Genomic DNA, 21001 nt, shown 5'->3' with positions numbered 1-21001 from the left:
TTTCTCCAATTAAGCAAAAGCATTCACAGAAGAGCAGCTCATTAAAAAAAAAATGTATCCCAAGAAGGGTCAGGAAGGCAGTGACAACATACACGTGCCCAGACCTGTACACACTTGCACCTATGAAAGATGATGCTCCTTAATGCTCCTAATTTTGAGTTTCCAGTTCTATCAGCAACTGAAGCAAAAATAAATAATCCCCAAATGGTTCAGGTACACCAGTTACTCTCCCTGACAGCCACTCCTATTCACACTGGACCAGTGACCAAACAACTGATCTTGGTATAGTTCAAATATACACATCACCTGTTTCAACTGCCAAGAGTCCTACGGCCACACCAGTCCTCATCCATTTTTTAATAAACAGAGATCACAGGATATGTTACATGTAAATTCTAATGGAAAGTGTCAATAAAGGTGTTTAAATTTGGTTTTGTGGGTTGGTTTTTTTTAAACATTCAGAGGAATAATTTAGCCTTTTGAAATAAAGTTATTTGTAAAGCTGTTTATCTAAATCTTGGGTGCGTTTAGAGAATCACAATGGGCAGAATAAACCATCTCCAGCAGAGAAGAGCCATAATGGCTAAGAGTCAGGGTGAAACATGTTGTCTGAGGGAGTCCAAGGAATCGAGCACGCTAGGCTTAAAAAATAAGAAATGGTGGGAAACAGCTGAATCCAGTATTTTCACAGATGTTAAATAACTCCATCTAAGAGAAAACATAAGCTTAAAAACTGGCAGAAATTTATAGCTTAGTTAAATAAAAAAGTAATGCTATTCTAGGTAAAGAGCAGCAAGAGGCACGATGCCCTGTTCACACCTATCCAAACCAAGGGGACACTCCTATCTCCTACGGATCAGCACAAATCTCCTATCTATTATATAATGAAACAGGAAACTACATTATGTTTGTTTTTAATGATATAAATGTTTTATTGCTTACATATACACTGTTTTGCTTTTAAGTCTGGACTTGACGTTTTAAGGCAATTTAATTCAATTTCCTTTAAACATGATTTTTCCTTATTCCCTTGTGTTCACAGTAATCCCAAGGGTTAGAAATCACGGTGGCTCCAGTTGGGTCCGAGGTATTTCTCCCGTGAGCTGCACTGCGAGCGGTTATTACTGACCACCCAACGCTGCCAGCCGAGCTCTCCTGCACCACGGGCATCCCCACGGTGCTGATTTCGCATCAGGGACCAGTATCCAAACCTGCTCTCCCCAGTTTGTCTAGGCACTGTCCCCATCACTACCGGCGGGGATAAATCCCTTCCGTGACTGCACACTCTGACAAACCGCGTTGCCACACCAGGCTTCCTCTGCTACTTGCAAAGGGATTGCAGGGAGGGCAAAGCCCCGTGAGCATTTCTGCCTCCATCCTCTGTGCAAGGTGTCGACATACTAACAGATAGCTGGCTTTAAACTAGATGCCCGCAGCATGAAAAGAATTCCAAAGCGCAAAGGCACGTAGGCTCAGGTACACGGATAACAGTTCATGGGCAACAATACATGTAAGAACACAAAAAATATGACTACGGTGTCATCTTAAAATCAAACTGCCATGGGTCAGTCAGGAATTTGACCAGCCAATCTTATTACTCTTATTTGTAGTCATTTCACTATTCGGTCCTTGCACAATCCAGACTCCCAGTGAAATCAATGAGGATTTTGGTGTATGAGATGTGACACACATTCTAGATATAGCCTAAAAACAAATACTTTGAAGCTTGAACTCAGACTTCAGAGGGAAAATTCCTATATCATTACCACAATTCAATGTGTCCTCACGGTTTAAAATGCATAATGGCTTAAACTTTCTGTTACACGTTAAAAAGCCAGTTAAACTTATTTCCCAAAATAGTTTGCCTTCCAATATAATTGCACAGCGGGTTTTTTAATGCATAAAGCCAAAATTCAAACAACTTATCTAGTACACAAAAGCAACTCAGAATTCTGCAGAGCTGCAGTACATAGTTGACTGTAACCCTTTACTCCTGTTTTCCAAAAAATACGTATTGCAGGGTTAATAAAATGCATGCTGTATTTCAGATGCATGCACTAACGAGGAGGATGCAGTATGTTAAGAGTTGCATAATCTTTATTTATCTTAGTTGCATTCATCTCTACACTTACCCCAAACTTCTCCACCTCTTCTTCCTGTAAGCAAGAGCCATATACATTGAAGCATGTATTTGAACAGAAAAGCACAGGAAAAAAATAAAACAGTTGAGAGTCAGGAAGAAAGATGTAGACAGGAAAGAACAGAAAAGAAAAAATTTCTATACAGCAAAATTCTTCTCAAACAATAACACAATGTTTTAATGGAATGCAAGGGCAGGACTTGCTCAAATACTTTAATATGGAAGAACATCTATCAGTTTTTTGTTTAAGTTTAACCTATGAATTTAAAAATCAAACTCATGAAATTTTCTTGTTAAGTGTTTCCCATAAGTCAAATTCAATTTTGATGGAATGCGTGAAAACTGTTTAACTTATTCATATTGCAGAAAGAGTGATTAAATTAATTTATTCTTTGCATTAGGACTGCAGGAAGCGTATGAGAAATCATCATCAGTATTCGAGTTTATGATGTTGTTTTCTCTTGATTGCTTGCTGGAAAACAAGCTAGTTGCCAAATACATGCTGAAAAACTAGATGCTCTATATTAATTGGTAACGAACTTGCTAGCAAGTCTCACGTTACCACTAACAAACACCTCTTCTTGTTCATTTTTAATCTTCTTCAAAAGCATTTATTGGTGCTTCATAACACAAACTGATAGATCAAACATCAGAAGCAATGAAAATGAATATAAATGACGTGAAAACATGGAATTATTTTCTTTTAATCTTTGGCACTGTCTCTAATATTAGATGCCTAAGCATTTTATGTCAGTGTCCATATTTTAAATTATGGTCATTAAAATGTGTTCTGTAATTCTGAAAAACATACTGAAGGTAACTAATTTAGTAGTAAATTCATTTAATGATTAGACTTCATCAGGTCTTAGAAAGTGCACAGGGAAATTTATTTATAGACTGATCTCATCTGTGAATGCCAAAGTCTCTGAAAAGCAATCATTACTTATCAGTAAGTAGAGCTTTATAACTTTATGTTAAAAAGGAAACTCCAACAGTACGAAGGTGAATCCTGACTTTGAAATTAATCCGTCTTTAAAACAACATTAACAAGGGATCTGTTATTTTTGTCTCAAACCTCAACTGGACCAATTTGAAACAAAATACTTCTGTTTCCTGACAGTCAGCCTTGAAAACAAAACCCAGACAGGATTCACGATCGTCGGTGAATCCTGACCACTGGAAGACCACAGGGAATGAAATCTTTATCCTCTTACATACGCTACATATCCTTGCATACGCTCTTCCCTTCTACTGCAGGATGTAACCGAATTCATTAATCAAAGACCATTCCAACTGCACAGGCTGGTACAAAGCAGACTTCACCCAAGCAACTGTCCATTAAGCTTCCTCTGTGCTCTGCTCGCTCCAGGGTGCTGGGAGAGCTCTGCGCTGCTGGCCAGGCACGGCTGGGGATGCATCGCACCTAACAGACGACTCAGAAGACTATTCTGTCATTTTTTTGTAGTAGAAACCACGTAGTGGTTCAGCACAGGACATCATCTTGTCACCACCTCCCCACCTGAACTGCATCCTGAGGGGTTTTTGTCTGGCCCACAGCTTGAGAGGCAAACTAACAGTGCAAGGAGAGGACACCACCGCCCTTCTCGGCGGGGAGCCACAGGCATCGGACCCTGCACGGACACAACAGAGTCGCTGATGCTTCTAGTTCAGTGGGAAGCAAAGAGATGCAGGAAGTTATTTCGTTCCACTAAATATAATCTGGAGCTAATCAGCACTGGTTAAGAAGTTGTGGTGCTTTTATTCTGCATTTTGTTATCACAGAGCCTGATGATATTATGCGTCAGGGGAAGGGGGGGGGAGGGAAACAACAAAGAAAAAATAACACAAGAAAACACCCTCCACCTGCTTACAGCCTGAACAAAGCAAGCATTATGTAGGTGGAGCAAGCTGTGTTTAGAACAAATAAAAAAATTTTGGTTTTTTTTATGTTATCAGTGGAGTTTTGTTTTGAAGCAACATTTCAGATTTATACATGGGTGATTTATGTGCTTTTTTTATATATGTATGATTTTCTCCCTAATATTAAACCTCTCCCAAAACTCTACTGATACTAGCATTTTATTTAGCAAAAATACAAATCATTAAAATTAGAACCTATTCTTTTTTGCTTTTTAAAGATGACAAATTAGTTTAGTAGTCATTAAAAGCAGGTTGCAGAAGCATCAATTGTACTGCCACAATTTGATAAAGATTGCGGTGCTGATGGTAAATGTCGATGGTAAGCTACACAATGAAATATTAACATAGTGATGCGCACACAAACCCAGATCCCTACCCACGCTGAGACACCTTCAATCCTACTGTCTTTCTAAATTGCACACCTTTGTCTGAACATTACAGCCGGATCCATGTTTGCTGAGGTCATTCTGACAACTTGGCGAATTTCTTTGGCAATCATTCTGAGTTTCTCAAAATTTACCAGGCCATCCACTTTGGAATCATTTCCTGCAATATTGAAACACATACATATGAAAAAAAAAGAGTAAGAAATACTTTTTAATGGGCAATGTGTTCCTAAGTCCCCCACATTACCTTTCCTCCCTTTCTGCCTCTCCATCAACAAAACTGCTTTAATCAAAATAGCAAGAAAACAGGAAACTCTTGGCAAAACACAAACGACAATCAGGCCCACTCAGACTACCTAGCATTCCTCTTGTTAATCTATTTCTAAAGTTACGAGTATTAGTAGGAGGAAAAAGGAGTAAGTGAACTAAGCCCAAATTCACTGGCATAGATGTTAAAATAATATAAATATAGAACATCATAAATATTGGACATCAACAGCCTTCACATTCTGAAACTAGTTCAAATAGTTCTGAAACATCACAACCAAGAATCAGGCGCATTTGGAAATGCTTAACACCTTAACCAATTGTGTAAAAGGAAAAAAATGGAATGGTTGAAACAAAACCCCTTGAAAATGCTGAAAGCAAGAGTAGGAGGTGTTGTATCATCGTAGCTGTCTGAAAGCCACAACATGGAATGAAAACCTAGAAACACTGCAGCAACAAGTTTTTGTAAGAGCGATATATTTGAAGTGGTGTCACTACCAGTTAGCACACTCACCTACTCTTCCACCCTAAACCTTAGGACAGCTGATGAAGACTAAGCATTGATTTTTAAATATTAAAAATATGCATTTAATTTTTAATTTTTGTCTAGCATCAGTCTCTTCCATTATGCATTCAGAGTTCTATTTTATTTTACTCCTACTAAGGACGCACCAAAAGCATCTTACTGTTGGCAGCTTCTTTTAGACGTGTATTGAATCACAGAGTGCTGAAGAAAGGGCTAAAGCATATTCAATGCCTAGTTTATTATTTCTCTACGTTTGACATTACCTTCATGCAGAAATGTGATATCCTTCTTGACAACAGGAAAAAGTGGAATAATTGGAGGCTGCATGCTCTGGCTGCTAAGGATGTTGCGGTATTTTGCCATGTTTCGAGATGGATCAAAAAGATCTTGAAGGTCTCTGAGGTGCTTTTCATACTTGCTCGGTAACTTTTCCCAAGTGCCTCTGAGACGCGCTACCGGTGCTAGGTTTAACCCACTGTAAGGCAGACACATCGCAGTATTAGCTGTTAGCAGAATCATTACTTTTCATAAGAAAGTAAGGGGTTGGTTTTTTGTTTTAAGGATTAAAAATAGCTTTTACAAGGTTAACTGTAAAGCTGGGCGAACGCCAGGCTGCAAGTCCATCGCAATAAACCTCTGCTGTTCACTCTTGTGAGCATGTGAAAAAGAGAACAGTAAAATCATGACTGCTTCCTATTCACAAGGTACAAATTTCAAGTTAGCCTGCCGAACAATCTCTCTGTAACACAGTACCGATGCCCATTTAATTTAAGAACTGCTACTCTCCTGTAAAAATGTATACCGCAGTAAGGACAAAAAGGGTGAAACATTAATGAGGTGAATACAGGCTACAGTAGCAAGTGAGAACAGCGCATGGCTTATCCCAAGCAAGAGTGGCAAGACTTAAGAGGAGAATGTTTGGAGCATTTGTAAACGAGCACCAACAGACCAAGAATTAGAAGCAGCACATATGGTACAAGTTGTTATTTTGACCTCTTTCTCATTAAGTAAAAATATAGCCAGAATTATCTGGATATGCAATTAAAAAAAAATATATCCAGAATTATCTGGATGCAATTAAAAAAAAATTAAAAAGTAGAATATATCCACCCTCCCTATTATAATGCATCACCAACTTTGCTCAACAAATTTTGCAATGACTGCAAAGTCCTTGTAGCTGCAGAACTGGTAAGTTATATTCTCCAGCATTCATTAGTAAATCCAGAATCTTAAAATTACGGAATTTGCTATTCCAGGAAGATTTTTTTCTCATTCTGAAAGCTTCAAAAACTTATTTTGTATTTGTTTTATTTTTTTAATACAGATTTCTCTCCATGCTATTTTCAAACCACAAACAAAGCCTTCTCTCACGTGAAAAATCAAACATATGCCACCACACAGCTCCTCTTTTACATGCTACATTAGGATAGTTATCTTCCTGTTTCATGAAACATATGGCATCGTATTGATATGCACGGCAAGGCGAGAAAGAGAACCCCCCGTGGCATAGGCTAACAAAAACATATTTGTCTGGAAATAAGGGTAAAACAAAAGCTAATATATTTGCCTTTTTTTTTTTTTTTTTTTTTTGGACCAAAGACCACTTCAGTCATGCCCTGATTAGACTGAACTGAGAAGTAGAGAGTCATTTCTCCGCCTCCAAGAAACCATGAGAAATCAGGAAGCAGAATACAGGAATTAGATTCAGTATTACACGTGTATTCACCATGCAATGAGTAGCAACAGCCCTAATAGGTTCCCCAGTGTCCTTTAAGGAAATTCATGAACTCTTTAATGTATGACTAAACAGAAGCCAATACCATTTGATAAACTGGCTAGACATGGAAGAAAATACTTAAAAATGGTATTTTCAGAGATAGTGCTGGTGCTGGGGTAGAGCAGCAATCCAGATCTTTGTCTGATGAATCACAGCGCTTTTGATTTTTTTTTTCCCCCCAAGTAAAACCTGGGTATAAGATAATTGCAAATAAAGAAAATGCTGAACTCATGCTGTTAAAGTATCAGCATCTAGTATAAATCGGAAGAGAAAGTCTAAATGTGCGAATGAAGAGAAAAAAATAATAGAGAAGCAAGCAGATGACAGGAAAGAATGAAAAGGAAAATTAAACTAAAACAAGACTGATTTGAGGAAGTCCTTACAATGAAAGGAAGAAATAAAGTAATTTCATCATCACAGATATGACTCAGTGCACACTGAAAAAGTAACAATGACTGAAAAAAGAAGGGAAATTGGGTGCCAGAATCACAGAAAATGACAGCAATGTTCAGGCGCGCTTCTGCAGTTCATCAATCAAACACTGCTTTTGTCCAAATCTTCTCTTCCCCTGCCAGGTAACAGCTAAAGAAGAGACGGTCACATCAACCACCGCAATGAGACTGAACTGCTGAGGCTGAGGAAGGAAAAGACTGCAGCGACAAGACATCTCTTTGTACAGTCTGGCTTTTGAAAAGCTTGGTAATTCCCCTAAAACCACCCGGCACCATCGGTAGGTAATCTGTTCAGGATATTCCTATTTCTTTTCTTTCCGTTTGGATTAACGGAAATGCCTTTGACAGCACAAATCAGATCTGACAAACGGGAAGTGTTTTACCTTATAACCGCGAACATGGAATTGAAGTTCTTGCATTCTCGACAGTGGAGGGCAATTTTAATGAAATGCTTAATAATCTTCATTCTTTTGAGTTGGTTGGGCTCTGCTAAAATTTCCATGGCAACCCAGAACGTCTCTTGATTTATGACATCCTCAAACTGTTTCAGGTGAGCATTTCCTGTTTTGGAGTCCAGCTTATAAAGGTCATCGATGTATTCTGTAGGCTCGATATTGCGAAATAATTCAAAGTCCCTCATGGAAAGCTGAGTGGCGACCTCAATGGTGCTCAGCTGTAGGAGGGAAATCTGGCTTTCTCTCAGTAGCTCTTGAGCATCCTCATCTGAGCACAATGTCTCTGTCTCCATATTGTTTTTTAGATAATACCTGAAGAATAATTGAGTTACAATAAAACATTAGAGACGCTCTTCAGAGGGTTTGTGAACACAAAGACATTGAGCTATACCAATCAACGTGGATGTTATTGACGCCGCAGAGGCGTTTACGTGAGAGTATTTCTGGGGTAGCATTGACAACCCAGTGTCAGAGAGGCAAACACAGGCAGGAAGGGACAGCATAACCTTGTACTTCAGCTAGTATAAAATACCATCAGTACTGAAGTAAAAAAAAAGTTTCAAAAGCTGTTTTAATCTACCGCTCTGCTAATATCTTCTATACTGTACTCAGTAATATGCTGTAGCTTTTACCTTCAGAAAAAGGTCGGTTACTTTTCCATTTGTAAATTCAGCAGTGAAATAACATTTTAAATACGCATTAGTCCTGAGAAATCTCTTGTTAATGTATTTCTCCATTTCTTACACAAATTGAGTGTGGTTTCTTACATAAATTTAGTGTGGCATATTAATATTTACATGAAGCACATAGTATTCAGGAAATGAAAATTTATCTGGAAAATTCATTTCCACAGTCCCAAGCAGATCACTTTCAGATATACAAAGGTTTACTCCTCATAAATTCCCTCTGTTGCCTAGCAAAGACGACTAAACAATTTTTTTTACTTAATAAACTTTCTTGTAGTATGGATCAGGTCATCAGATAATATTGAAGCACTTAACATTTCAGAAACATTCATAGCAGCTTACATTAAAATGGAGGCATTTATCTCAGGTTGGTATCAGTTCATTGCAACATGACATCACTGAGAAAGGAATTAATTGTACGCTTTAATCCTGAAGTACATGCGGAAAGTGTCAGAAGAAACATAACTTTTTCCTTTCTAAGTGTAAGCCCCTATATACGTTACCCTGATCTGCTACATCTAGTTGTCATCAAGCAAGCTTGCTGCAGCTTTGGAGAAGGGTTTTTTGGGTGCAGAAGAGGAAGGTGGAACAAGGAGAGGGAAGTGTACGTTACTGACATTTACTTGCTTATTCTTCTAATAGACACCTGTCTATTAGAATTAAAACATCCCTCCCCAAGGTTTCTTTCAGACGTTTCAATCCTAAAAGGCAAATAAATCCAAAAATCACAACAAGGGTCCATTTACCGTCCGTTGAGTTGAATCCTGTCGGCCAATTTTGAGAACTGATCTGGGAGTCTCCGTTGCTTGATGACTCCCTCGGGGCTGACCGACACTTCGCAGAGGGAGTAGGTGTCCGGAGCTCCCGTCAAGTTGAATTCGTGGACGGCATGACTCACAACCTCTTTTGCTGTAGTGTCTTTGCTGATGATAATGTAACAACTCTGCTGATCTGCTTTGAAAACTCTAATTACTTGATCCGGAATATCTAAAATAACAGAGTGACGCCTTTAATGTATGAAGTTACTTGTCCCTTGAAAAGACACAAGGTCATTTACTGTCTCATTTGATAGCCAGAAAACAAAAAGCAGCTAGCAAGAAAAAAAGCCATGCTGGACTTGATATTCATTACAATATTCAGTCATTTCCCTCAACTTTGAGAGGAAAAAGAGGACTCTCCTCCTCTCTGCATTTCCACAACTCAATCGATTTATCATCCCATGATGACAATCAAAGTACAAGACACCAAGATACGTTACTAAGCTGTGCACTGTTCTTCTCAGCGTGTCTCAAACTTTGGCAGCATCGCTTTTTCTCTGGCTCTTTTGTCTTTACAAGAGCCGGAACGAACGCGAGTGCCGTGGTACCCTTCCTGGGGAGGGGAAGCCATCGAGCACGCGTGGGAGGGCTGCGGGAGGAGGACACAAAGGAGGAAGGAGATTTGCGTGCTCCCATAAGTAGCTGCAAACTTTTACTCTCACCCTGAAGGAGCTAAGCTGCTGCCAGCAGTTAATTCTTTGGCGAGTGTGCTTATTTATAGCACATTTTGTGTATTATAAATGCATTAGAGAACAGCTTTATCTGAGGCAGCCTACAGCAGGAAATAAATATCTAAAGAAACACACATTTAGTCTACAGCTTGATGATTGGAAATAATTCGCTCCATTAGCTATTACAGAAGGCTTGATTTTTCAAAATAAAACTGATTGGAAACAAATGTCAAGAGTCAGAGTGCACACTAATTTAACACTCAGGGAGGCACAGTTTTTCCCCTTCCTAAACTCTGAAGACTAAAACTTCTCAAGTTTTCTGGAGACCGGAGGACGCGGGAGGCTCTTGCTGAGCCCTCAGCCACATCTTCAGTGCCTGCAGCTTTTCCAAACCACGTCGGAGGCAGATGTGTCATTAACTCCTGCAGCAGAGATTCCCAGCGGGAGAAGAGAAGCACTGTTATCACAGCAACGGCCTCCAAAACAGCCCTTCGCTTCTCTCGCTGTTACCTGACCAGCCTTTAACAGCAGCAAGAAGTGCCAAATCCATGGATTGAGGTATGTGACCTGCCACCCGAGGGGAGCACCCGCATTGCACTTCTGCCAGGCGAATCATCCTGCTGCGCAGCGAGCTTTATATGCTGCTCACCCCATCACTGTACATTAATTTTCCCTGTCAAAATCCAATGCGTAAGGAAAAAACGAATATCTCTAATGGGGCAGTGACCTTGGGGTTACCTTTTCTTGCATCAGGAGTTAATGGTGTTATGGGGGCAAGTAGCAGGAATTTCTGAGCAAAAAGCAAGTAATTTATGATCCTGCATCAAAAGTTGGAACCATTGGAAAAAAAAAAAAAAGAAGCCTCAACAGCAGCTTTAAATAAATTGGAAAATGGGAGGAAACAAGGTGTTAGGAAAAAAATCTAACTGAAAACTAGCCCTACTGTTTGATTATTATGACTACCACATTACCAGAATAGTCACATCGATGGCTGGGGAGTAGTTGAATTTGAAAAGCTCTGTGAGTACGTGAATGGGGGCAATAAAAGGGAACAATAAATATTACATACTCATTTCAGAGTGAAAGTGGTGAGAATGCCATATTGAATTATTTGGGAAATGCCTGCACTCATAAAAATCATAATTAATCAACAGAAGAGTCAAACATCCATATCTTGGTAGTAACATAACTAAAAATCAGAACATAGTCAAGGCATAAAATCGAAACTGAAATGTAATTTGGGGGGGAACACACCATGCAACCAAAACAGTGTAACCTCTAAGTGACAGACAATGGGGAACTTGTATTACAAGCACGTGTATATCTTCGTGGTCTTTGCTTTTAAGCAGGTAAACATTAATAAAAATTCTTTTCCTACACATGCTTCAGCTTGTGGCTACAACACAGAACACATTTCAAGTCTGCATGCAGAAAATTTTAGCTATACAGAGTTCAACAAAAGAACAACCTAAATCTCAAACTACGTTATAATCTCAAACTTGGGTTTCTATGAAAGGGATGTAAGCAACCTGATTCCTTTAAAGCAAGGTCACGGAGAAAGGAAGTAACCTGCCAAAGGCCATTCAGTGTGTCGGTGCCAGAAATGGCAATAAAATGCAGGTCGGGCTCAGCACAGCACTGTGCTCGTAACGAGAACCTATGGATTTGGTTTATTACAGGGAAGGCTGCGGGGCACGTGACCATCTAATGCCCTCACAGTAATAACTATGTCAATGCAACGGACAAAAGTGTTAAGTTTAACAGGCAAGCCATGCAATATTAAGGTCTTCAGGATGCTGCACATCAGGATACTTACAGTAAAACCCAACAGCTGCGGGCAGGAAAAAAAGAAAAAAAACTGTGTCAACACCAAATCCAGATTTAGATATTTACAAAACTTATCAAGAGTATGTAGTACACTGTCAGAAATATTTTGGTTTTCTCTGCCATTCAAAAATGATGGCATATTTGTTATAGTAAACTTAAAATAAAGGTAAGAAGGACTAGTTATCCACATTTTATATTATGCAGTTACTTGTATAATACTAAACGAAGATTCTTAGAGAACATGTGTGTAGCTCTCACGCAGACAGAAAGAATCTGGATTTGCAGCAAAAAGGGAACTTATTTGCTACGGATACATATGCCTGATATATCTATTTACATTACCTTTAAAGGGGAAATCTGCGAGTTTACATAAACATAAGTCATAGCCACAAGGCATTTTATAGAATATATAATTATGCACAGATCTTACACTTGAAATAAGGAAACGTGATTCTCACTTGATGTTTACAGGCAGCTGCATATAACAACAAATACCTCCTGCAGCCATCCCATAAACTGCATTCCTAAAAGTAGAGACTACACACCTCAAAACATTTTCAGTTTTTCAGACATACAACTGAATACACAAAGTTTGTAAAACATTAAACTTTAATGTCACTACGTTGGTACCATAGCAGTCCTGTGCTATTCACAATACTGCTCGAAATATATATTCAAAGATTGTGGAGGGACAAGTCAAATCACCAGGAGTGCTGGTATGGGGAAGGGATGACAGAAGAGGAAGGTGCAGACAGGGACAATCTGCTTCCACCACAGCTCTGGTAACGTCCAGCAAATCAGATACGCTCAGAGGTGGCAAAATGCATTGCTTTGTAAAAAGAAGCTAAGTTTCACATTACAAAAAAGCAGGCAAGAGAGGTTCAGACAGTCTGGATTGTCAGCAAATCTCCAGTTTGGCCCTGTTAGGGCCACAAGATAAACGGGTAACTGCACTCGGCATGTTTGACGCTGCTAAGAGATCTCATTCTCCTCCTGAACCAGCTGCCTTGTAACCAACCTGTAAATCAAGCTAATGCTGCTGTTTTACCTGAAGGATTAGAGAAATCCAGAATGCTAGTTGTAGGCTGCAAGAGGTCAGGGCTACTGGATGAGAGCGTTCCCGGAATAGGCATGATGGCCAGGCTGTGTCTGCACTGCCGAGTCCCCACAATGCTGTCGTCCTGCGACTGGCTCACGCTGCCGTCACTGCAAAACACGTTTGTTTCAATTATGTGCATTAAACTCCTCATGTTCATCTTGGGATGAATCAAACTAGGAAAAATAATGGCACTTGGATGTTTTAATTACACATTGTAGACAGGCTTTCAAAACAAGGGCAGAGGAAAAGCATGTTTGAAAGTGTTCACCAGGAGAGAAAAGATATTTTGGTCTTATTCTGTTTTTATGGGTCGGGTTTGCTCTTTTTTTTTTTTTTTTTTTAAATGTAAGCAACATGGACATAATGACTGAAGATACTAAGCAAGTAAAATATAACAATTTAATAAGGAACAATTGCTGTTTGACCAGAAGAGTCTGACAAACCTGAACAGTTTTGGAGGCAAGATGCTGAATCGGGTCTTGTCTAAAATTTTCCTGATTCTGTTTCTCCCACCAGATACAGTGTTTGCTTTCATTTTCTTGTTTCCTTTTTCACGGGGAAACATCTGTTCCACATCTCCAGGCATATCTGGGATGGAATAACGGTTGTTTTTCTTTTCTGCAATTTTTGGAATATGTGGAATTCCATTCTTCTCTTGTCCTATCCTGCAGAGCAGCTCCTTAAACACTGTAAGAGAAGATACGATCATTGTGATTTACCTTTCCACACTTAAAACTTCACAGCGAACTCTTCTTTCCCCTCAAACCTTTTGCTTCCCACATCCCTGCAGAAAAACTGAACCAAAGAGTTACAAACCAGGCGATATATTGCATTTTAATTTTTGATTCTAAGGGTGTGGGTCTTTTCCCATTTAAGTTTTGCTTTAGGGTACCTTGGTAGAAAGAGTAACCCCAAAATGTTCAATAAAAGCCATCAAACATTCTGCATAGCAGCGTTCTCCTAACTACTTTTGAAATTAGCACATAGCACAGCAAATTTAATAGACCTAGTCTATCGTTACTGGATAGATAATAAGGAAACATTGCTTTCATGACAATCAGCTCTATGTATTTATTGACTTTTTTGTCTGCATCTTTTAGGTAATGGAGTGCAGATGCTTCCTCAAGAATAACTGCAAGACAGACTGATATTTTCCAAAACTGCCTTTGTTTGTTTTTTAGTAATACTACTGAACAGAAGCTGCATCAAATTTCCTATTGCATTTGTCAAACTAAGCCTGTCTATTACCAATACTGACATTCCCGAAGGTATAATTCCATGGAAAAAATAGTGTTTATGTTCTTTGTGTTTCTTCCCACATATAAAAGGTAAAAACAAATTGTTCAAATTGGTTTATCAATACAAATTATTTTTTTAAAATCTTTTGAAATCACTCAAGTCAGAAATTCAGTATTTGCTGTCGACAATATTGCGATACTGGGAAAACACAGAACTGTGCAGAGCAAATTACTCAGATTGTCCCTATGAACAAGGCAACCACGACTTTCTGTACGGAAAGTCCCAGTCAAATTGCATATTTCTATTATGTAATAAAATGTAAGGCTACAAGCCTTCACAGTATAGATTCAAATATAAGAACGGGAATTGCTCATTGTCAGCACCAGGCACTTAGTACTCAATTAAAAAAGACAGGATAATAAGTATCACTGCTGAAAAAAGCTTCAAGACATGAATTCATTAAAATTTATCAGAGAAATCACCTTGAAACTGTATCAGCTGGCAGGAAGAGAAGAGATTAGAATCCACTTGTAAACGTATGGTGCTTACATTTATAATACAAATGAACAATCCATCATTGCCTCAGTTACAATTATGCTTTATTTTATGTCATTCACATTAGTCTGGACCACTGGTTACCGTGGTTGTTTTATGCTTTTTTTTTTTTAAATTATGCTAATAAGCAACTGCTAGAATCTTGAAACTTTTTACCTGCACAATGATAAACAGAAAATAATAATTGAAAAGAAAATCAGTTGTGAACAAGGGCAGCTAACTGGAGGAAGAAAGTAAGGAAACCATCAGATGGTCTCAGATACAACTACCGAGAAGGAGCTATCTTGTGCGCAGCCTCATTCTTTTTGTAGCTATGGTTATTCTGCTGCCTGAACAGGATTATGGAAAAGGAACAGATGGTTTGACTGAGATTTTAAAGAGGTATTTATGTGTTTATTTTCACATTGACAATTAAAAGCCAACATTTATATGTCATACTGCTTTTTATATCCCCTTTTCAATTTTAGATATAAAGGCAATTTATCCTATCGTTCTTACAGCCATTATAAAAAGTTTTACGAAAGCCCGGTTTTACATTTTTCCTGTTTCTTGGCAAAAATATTTTGGCCCAGATCCCTTGGCTCTGTTTCAGCCATATCGCATGAAGGGACACTAAAGCTGCTTAAACAGTCATCTGAGGCTTTCTCAGGGAGTAAAGAGCTGGCTACGCTGGCTTTGTGCCACCCAACGTGCGGCCCTTGGCACACAAGAACTTATCTGAGCAAATGGGGGCACAACGAGGGGACTTCTGCACAACTTTTCACTCCTAGAGCAAGCTGGGTAAAAAAGGTGGAATCTTATTGCACTTCTAAAGCCAGGAAGACTGGAGTTATTCTTCACATACACAAAAATACATCATATATGAAGTCTACTCACCAAAAATGTTTGTTTTTACAGTAATGGAGAGATGAGTGTTGTTCCTTAAGATTTCCAGAGCTTTTACAAAGGTAATGTTCTCAAAATTCTGTCCATTTACTTCCATTATCTTTAAGAAATAAAAATTGGACTATTAGGATAATAACTGTTTACGACAGACAAATACAAAGGTGATAGTATAGGCACAGTAAGAACTTTCCAGAAGTTATCACATCATCTTTACAGCAGTTGTAGAATGAAAACATTCCTTGTAATATAACTATTTCCATCATGGCAGTGAAGTTCTAGCCTACACACAAGGCAGGACCTCCATTTCTCCCTGACAAATGCTTTGATCAAATTTATTTTCTGTGATACCATGACATTCCTCCCATTAGGAACTCCACCTGAATCAAAACTGGTGGATCAGGAACCGCAGAACTGATATTACTTTGATATTACATCAAAGGCCAGATCTTCACCTGGTATGAACTGTCACTGCTCCACCAGCCTCGGTAACTGGGATGAGTTACACCAGGTAGGAATCAATCCAACAAAACAATCTGACAGCTTCAACCTAACCAAAATTATGGTCAGAAAGTTTCCTGAAACAACCACCATATGGCTTCTTTTCCCATTCTGCTTTTGAAGTATTTAAGTATTTTAAATATTTTGAGAACTATTTAATAGAAACCCATAGTACATGTAAACTGAAGCTGAACCGTGGCATTCACAATAGAAAACTAGCCAGTTGTTTGCTTTTAGTAAATAGCATATTCTTTTTGTTGGAAACACTACAGTTGGTTGAACCAGGTTTTTGGTTTGGGTTTTTTTTTTTTTTTTTAATAAAATAAGAGATGGATATTTTATATGAACTTTATTCTTTTTACCTGATCGCCACGCTTGAGTCCAGCTTCTGCTGCTTTACTGCCCATTTCCACAGTCTCTACAAAAATACCAAACCCCTTGTCGCTTCCTCCAAGGAGGCTGAAAAACAGTGGTGAATCTCTAGAAGGTTTTTGCAGGGTAATTTGTCTCCATTTTGCTTTGGCAGCACAGGCAATATTCAGCAATCTGAGATGTCCTTTCATTTTCTGTAACAGCAAAGACACAAAATGCAGCACAATGTTTCTTTTACTAGAAAAACAGTAGTAAAAAAAAAACCCCAAGTGCCAGAAAAAGGACTTACGATGCCATGTATCCAAATCTTACTAAAAAACCCTTGTCCTCTTTTGCAGTCATGCAAAAACACATAAGTGAATGCCATATGTACTATTTTATATCGGCTTTATCTCTAAATATATATTTAAGAACAAATATGTCCATGTTAAAAGTCATCTATTGACTGCTAGACTTACAGACTACAACGTGTTAGTCACTGGTAACATACTGGAAAATGAAAACCTGTAATATATTAGGAAGTACGAGAGTCATTCTTTTTTGCTCCTACCGTATCTTCCAAGTTCTTTTCAAATTCTTCCAGAAATCGAGTCATAGCAGGATCTCCTTCAAAGTCATTAAAATGATTGTTCACCCACAGTAAGACCACTCTGGTAACCTGTAAAAAACAAAAAAACGTATATATAAAGGTACTTATGATTCTTCTATGGGCTTTAATCTATAAACAAAGAAGAATACAAGGACATGGCAGAATAAGACATGAGAGATTACTGAATCTGTTCAACAGAAGCAGAAGACATTTACACTTCATCTTCTCTTTTCCTTTATTTGTGGAAACAAATGAAAAATAATAAATCAAACATTTTTGTACCTAATTGGCCACATCACCTGGTACTTACTGGTGCACAGATCCATCTTCAGTCAACTCTTCCTTATGCTGTTTATAAAAATGTATCTTTTTAAAGCATCCTAACGATCTCCTTAAAGGAAGTTCTAGGAAGTACACTGTCATAACCAAGCTGTGTGGTGCAGTCGATGCGCTGGAGGGCAGGGATGCCATCCAGAGGGACCTTGACAGGCTGGACAGGTGGGACCACGTGAACCTCATGGAGTTCAACAAGGCCAAGTGCAAGGTCCTGCACGTGGGTCGGGGCAATCCCAAGCTCAACTACAGGCTGGGCACAGAATGGATTGAGAGCAGCGCAGAGGAGAAGGACTTGGGCGTCTTGGTGGACAAGAAGCTCAACATGAGCCAGCAATGTGCACTCACAGCCCAGAAAGCCAACCACGTTCTGGGCTGCATCACCAGCAGGTCGAGGGAGGGGATTCTCCCTCTCTAGTCTGCTCTCATGAGACCCCCCCCTCCAGTACTGTGTCCAGCTCTGGGGTCCCCAGGACAGAAAGGACATGGAGCTGTTGGAGCGAGACCAGAGGAGGCCACGGAGACGATCGGAGGGCTGGAGCACCTCTGCTATGGAGACAGGCTGAGAGAGTCGGGGTTGTTCAGCCTGGAGAAGAAAAGGCTGTGGGGAGACCTCAGAGCCCCTTCCAGTCCCTACGGGGGCTCCAGGAAAGCTGGAGAGGGGCTGGTGCCAAGGGCAGGGAGTGCCAGGCCAAGAGGAATGGCCTGAAGCTGCAGGAGGGGAGATGGAGATGAGATGTGAGGCAGAAATCCTTCCCTGTGAGGGTGCTGAGGCCCTGGCACAGGGTGCCCAGAGAAGCTGTGGCTGCCCCTGGCTCCCTGGCAGTGTTCAAGGTCAGGTTGGATGGGGCTTTGGGCAACCTGGGCTGGTGGAGGGTGTCCCTGCCCATGGCAGGGGGTTGGAACTAGGTAGCCTTTGAAGTCCTTTCCAACCCAAACCATTCTATGATAATAAAAAACTTTAAGAAGTTTTAGTTAAATCTTCAGGTTGCTTTTGTATTTGCTACATAGTTACTACCATTCATGATAAAGTCAGTCCAACAACTGTTTTATCCATCCATGTTATTAAAAAAAGGTTAATCTACAGCAGTTTCTCTCCTAAAAATAAACTATTTCTTCTTTTATTTGCTGAGACAGTTTTCTTTTACTTTCCTTTCCTTAAGATACAGTAGTTGCCAAAATGAACAGCACAGAAAAAGGCAAGAAGAGAAGCAGTAACCACAGCAAAAGACCCCAGACAATTTGCTACGCAAAAAACCAGAGCATTTTGATAGTCTGTTTGGTTTCCTTCAGCTCAAAGCTAGAACACATAAAACCGTTGGCTAAGAATTTTACTGCAATAATTTTCAATAAATTGGACGTGGATACAAGTTCCAGACTATGAACATTTTTCACATGTATGTGCGTACAGTTACATAGAGTTGAACCTGGTTCTATTTACAGAAGCATTTTTATCAACTGCACCTGTCTTGAGCAGAGTTTATTTTAAGTACAGAGTTTGTAATAAGCTGCTCAAACAAAATATGCTCAATACACTGAAAAGCTCTACAGTAGAAAATTAGGGAAGACAAGCACAATGCTGTTGTGAAAAGAAAGATGGTATGTCCAAGAGATCATGAACACAATTTTCCTGACTTTTTAGTGAAAAAGGATTTCAGAAACTGGCATTTACATCTGTAAATTAAATAGAAAATAATATTTATCTCATTCTGCAGAAGAGCAGCAGTGTTATACTTAACTTAGGATAGTACACTATGCATACACCACACTGGAGAATCCTTTCTTGATACCAGTGATAAATACTTTGCTTTAAAATAGTTCATATAAAATAGCTGTAGAGCATAATCCTAGTTTATCAGCAATAGAAAAAGGAATCAATTTGGAGACAATTTCACAAAAAATACTAATCTCAGACTCAAACCAACCTTATCCCTGAGGCTGTCCACTGTGAACCATTCCAAGAGTTTATTTCCAACTTCCAGGGGACTTGTTAGAAACGTTCTGTACGTTAAAAGGAAATCTTCAATGTAGGTTGGATCCACAATAGAATGTTCTTCTATTAAGTGCATGATGAGTCGCTCAGGTGTTGCCTTAAAAATTAAATGCAAAAAATAACCGATATCTCTCGTCACTACCTCTCCCTAGAGAGTATCTTAACATAAAACCACGTGTGCAGTATACTCCTTTTTCAAATTTCAGTTATGGCAAACTCAGGAGAAAGCACACTAACGTGTTTAAATCAAATCTTCATGCTTCTCAGCCCAATGGTTTGAATAGGTAATAGCTGGCTAAAACAATTAGTAATTTCCCTTAATTTTATTTTTAATAGACACTTCAAGTTCCTCTTCCAGATTACAAAAAACAGGTCAATACATAAAGATGCAGAAAGGGTGCTCCCAATACAAAACTCAATATATGTGCCGAACATGTCTAACTTTATTAAAAGGGAGATGGAAGTAGATTTGTAAAATAGTATAAATTCCTTCCAATCAACTATTTTGCACTGAGACAGACAAAACTGAGTATGTGTTCCAGATTCAAACCAAAACCGTATTTGTTTACTAATCAAGGTTTAATAGATTAATGGAAAGCACAGAAAGAAATTCACCTTGATAACTATGTGTCCTTTCCTGGTTCCACTGCGATCCAGCTCCCTGTGCTCCTTTACCATAACAATTTCTCCTTCTTCCTCCACTTTATGAGTGTTTTTTTCCACGTGGTTCAGAATCCTCCAGTAGTCTTGCTGGGCTATACACACAAACTGCCCCCAAACAACGCGGGATTGTTAGTAAACATCCAAAACACGAATGGATCGCTATCTCTGGGCTGCTTCGACACAATCACAATAGCACAGCATTTGACACCAACCCCACTCTGTTCTGCCCAACTACATAAGAAAGTTAGAAATAGAAGACAAATAGAGCTGGTCGCCTTCTTCCATCTCCAGAGGTTGTTCAAATGGGCTAAACATATAGAGGACAAAGGCTGTAAGAAGTGGAAATGGGTGTTTTCTATTTATCTGTTCTTACTCCATGTCAATCAAAGACACAGCATGAGTGGGGTAGGCTAAGCTTACATTTCAGCACAAAGGAAAAGTTCCTGTTTCTCACACAACAGCTGTGTGAAATAAATCTCAGCTACTGAAGAGTGTACAATTAACTCAACATCAGCAGAGCCCTTGACCCATAAAATACCAACCTCCTTTTTTCTGCTCCAGGAATAAAGATCATGTCTTAAGATTAAAGCAGTCTGTTTTCTTTTAATAGATGCTTAAAAATACGAGGTAGTCTTATAGAATTGTAATCTTACCTGACAATCATCTACTTTGGTTCTGACCACTCCATTCATGTACTGTTTGTCCAGAGAGGGAGTAATCCCAAAACTATTTCCCATACAGAGACTCTCACTCTTCCCATCAGGATAGCTGATTTCAACTGTGCCATTTAAAATAACGTACCAAGAATCGAGCTAGAGGAAGTAAAAAACAAGTTTAAAAAGTGAAGTTA

The 21001-nt window shown here is 39.1% G+C and overlaps 1 protein-coding gene across 7 annotated transcripts in view; it reads right to left on the bottom strand.

The window, feature by feature from the left end:
* Positions 1-21001, bottom strand: part of RAPGEF6 (Rap guanine nucleotide exchange factor 6) — a 130887-nt gene that overhangs the window by 19603 nt on the left and 90283 nt on the right. For 3 of the 7 annotated variants that reach the window (XM_054841975.1, XM_054841971.1, XM_054841976.1), the window contains 14 exons: positions 20805-20963; positions 20104-20256; positions 19421-19585; positions 17124-17231; positions 16564-16767; positions 15695-15803; positions 13468-13711; positions 12974-13131; positions 11915-11929; positions 9356-9596; positions 7852-8235; positions 5503-5714; positions 4483-4606; positions 2133-2156 (listed from right to left, as the gene is read on the bottom strand). In XM_054841975.1, the coding sequence (XP_054697950.1) occupies positions 2133-2156; positions 4483-4606; positions 5503-5714; positions 7852-8235; positions 9356-9596; positions 11915-11929; positions 12974-13131; positions 13468-13711; positions 15695-15803; positions 16564-16767; positions 17124-17231; positions 19421-19585; positions 20104-20256; positions 20805-20963 (2300 nt within the window). The remainder of the gene's footprint in view (positions 1-2132; positions 2157-4482; positions 4607-5502; positions 5715-7851; positions 8236-9355; positions 9597-11914; positions 11930-12973; positions 13132-13467; positions 13712-15694; positions 15804-16563; positions 16768-17123; positions 17232-19420; positions 19586-20103; positions 20257-20804; positions 20964-21001) is intronic. The other 4 variants (XM_054841978.1, XM_054841972.1, XM_054841973.1 and 1 more) reach the window with 3 other exon arrangements.

Source organism: Grus americana, chromosome 14, assembly GCF_028858705.1.
Source record: "Grus americana isolate bGruAme1 chromosome 14, bGruAme1.mat, whole genome shotgun sequence".
Classification (NCBI taxonomy): domain Eukaryota; kingdom Metazoa; phylum Chordata; class Aves; order Gruiformes; family Gruidae; genus Grus; species Grus americana.
The sequence above is the reverse complement of the archived record's forward strand: the minus strand, read 5'-3'. Positions and strand labels throughout refer to the sequence as shown.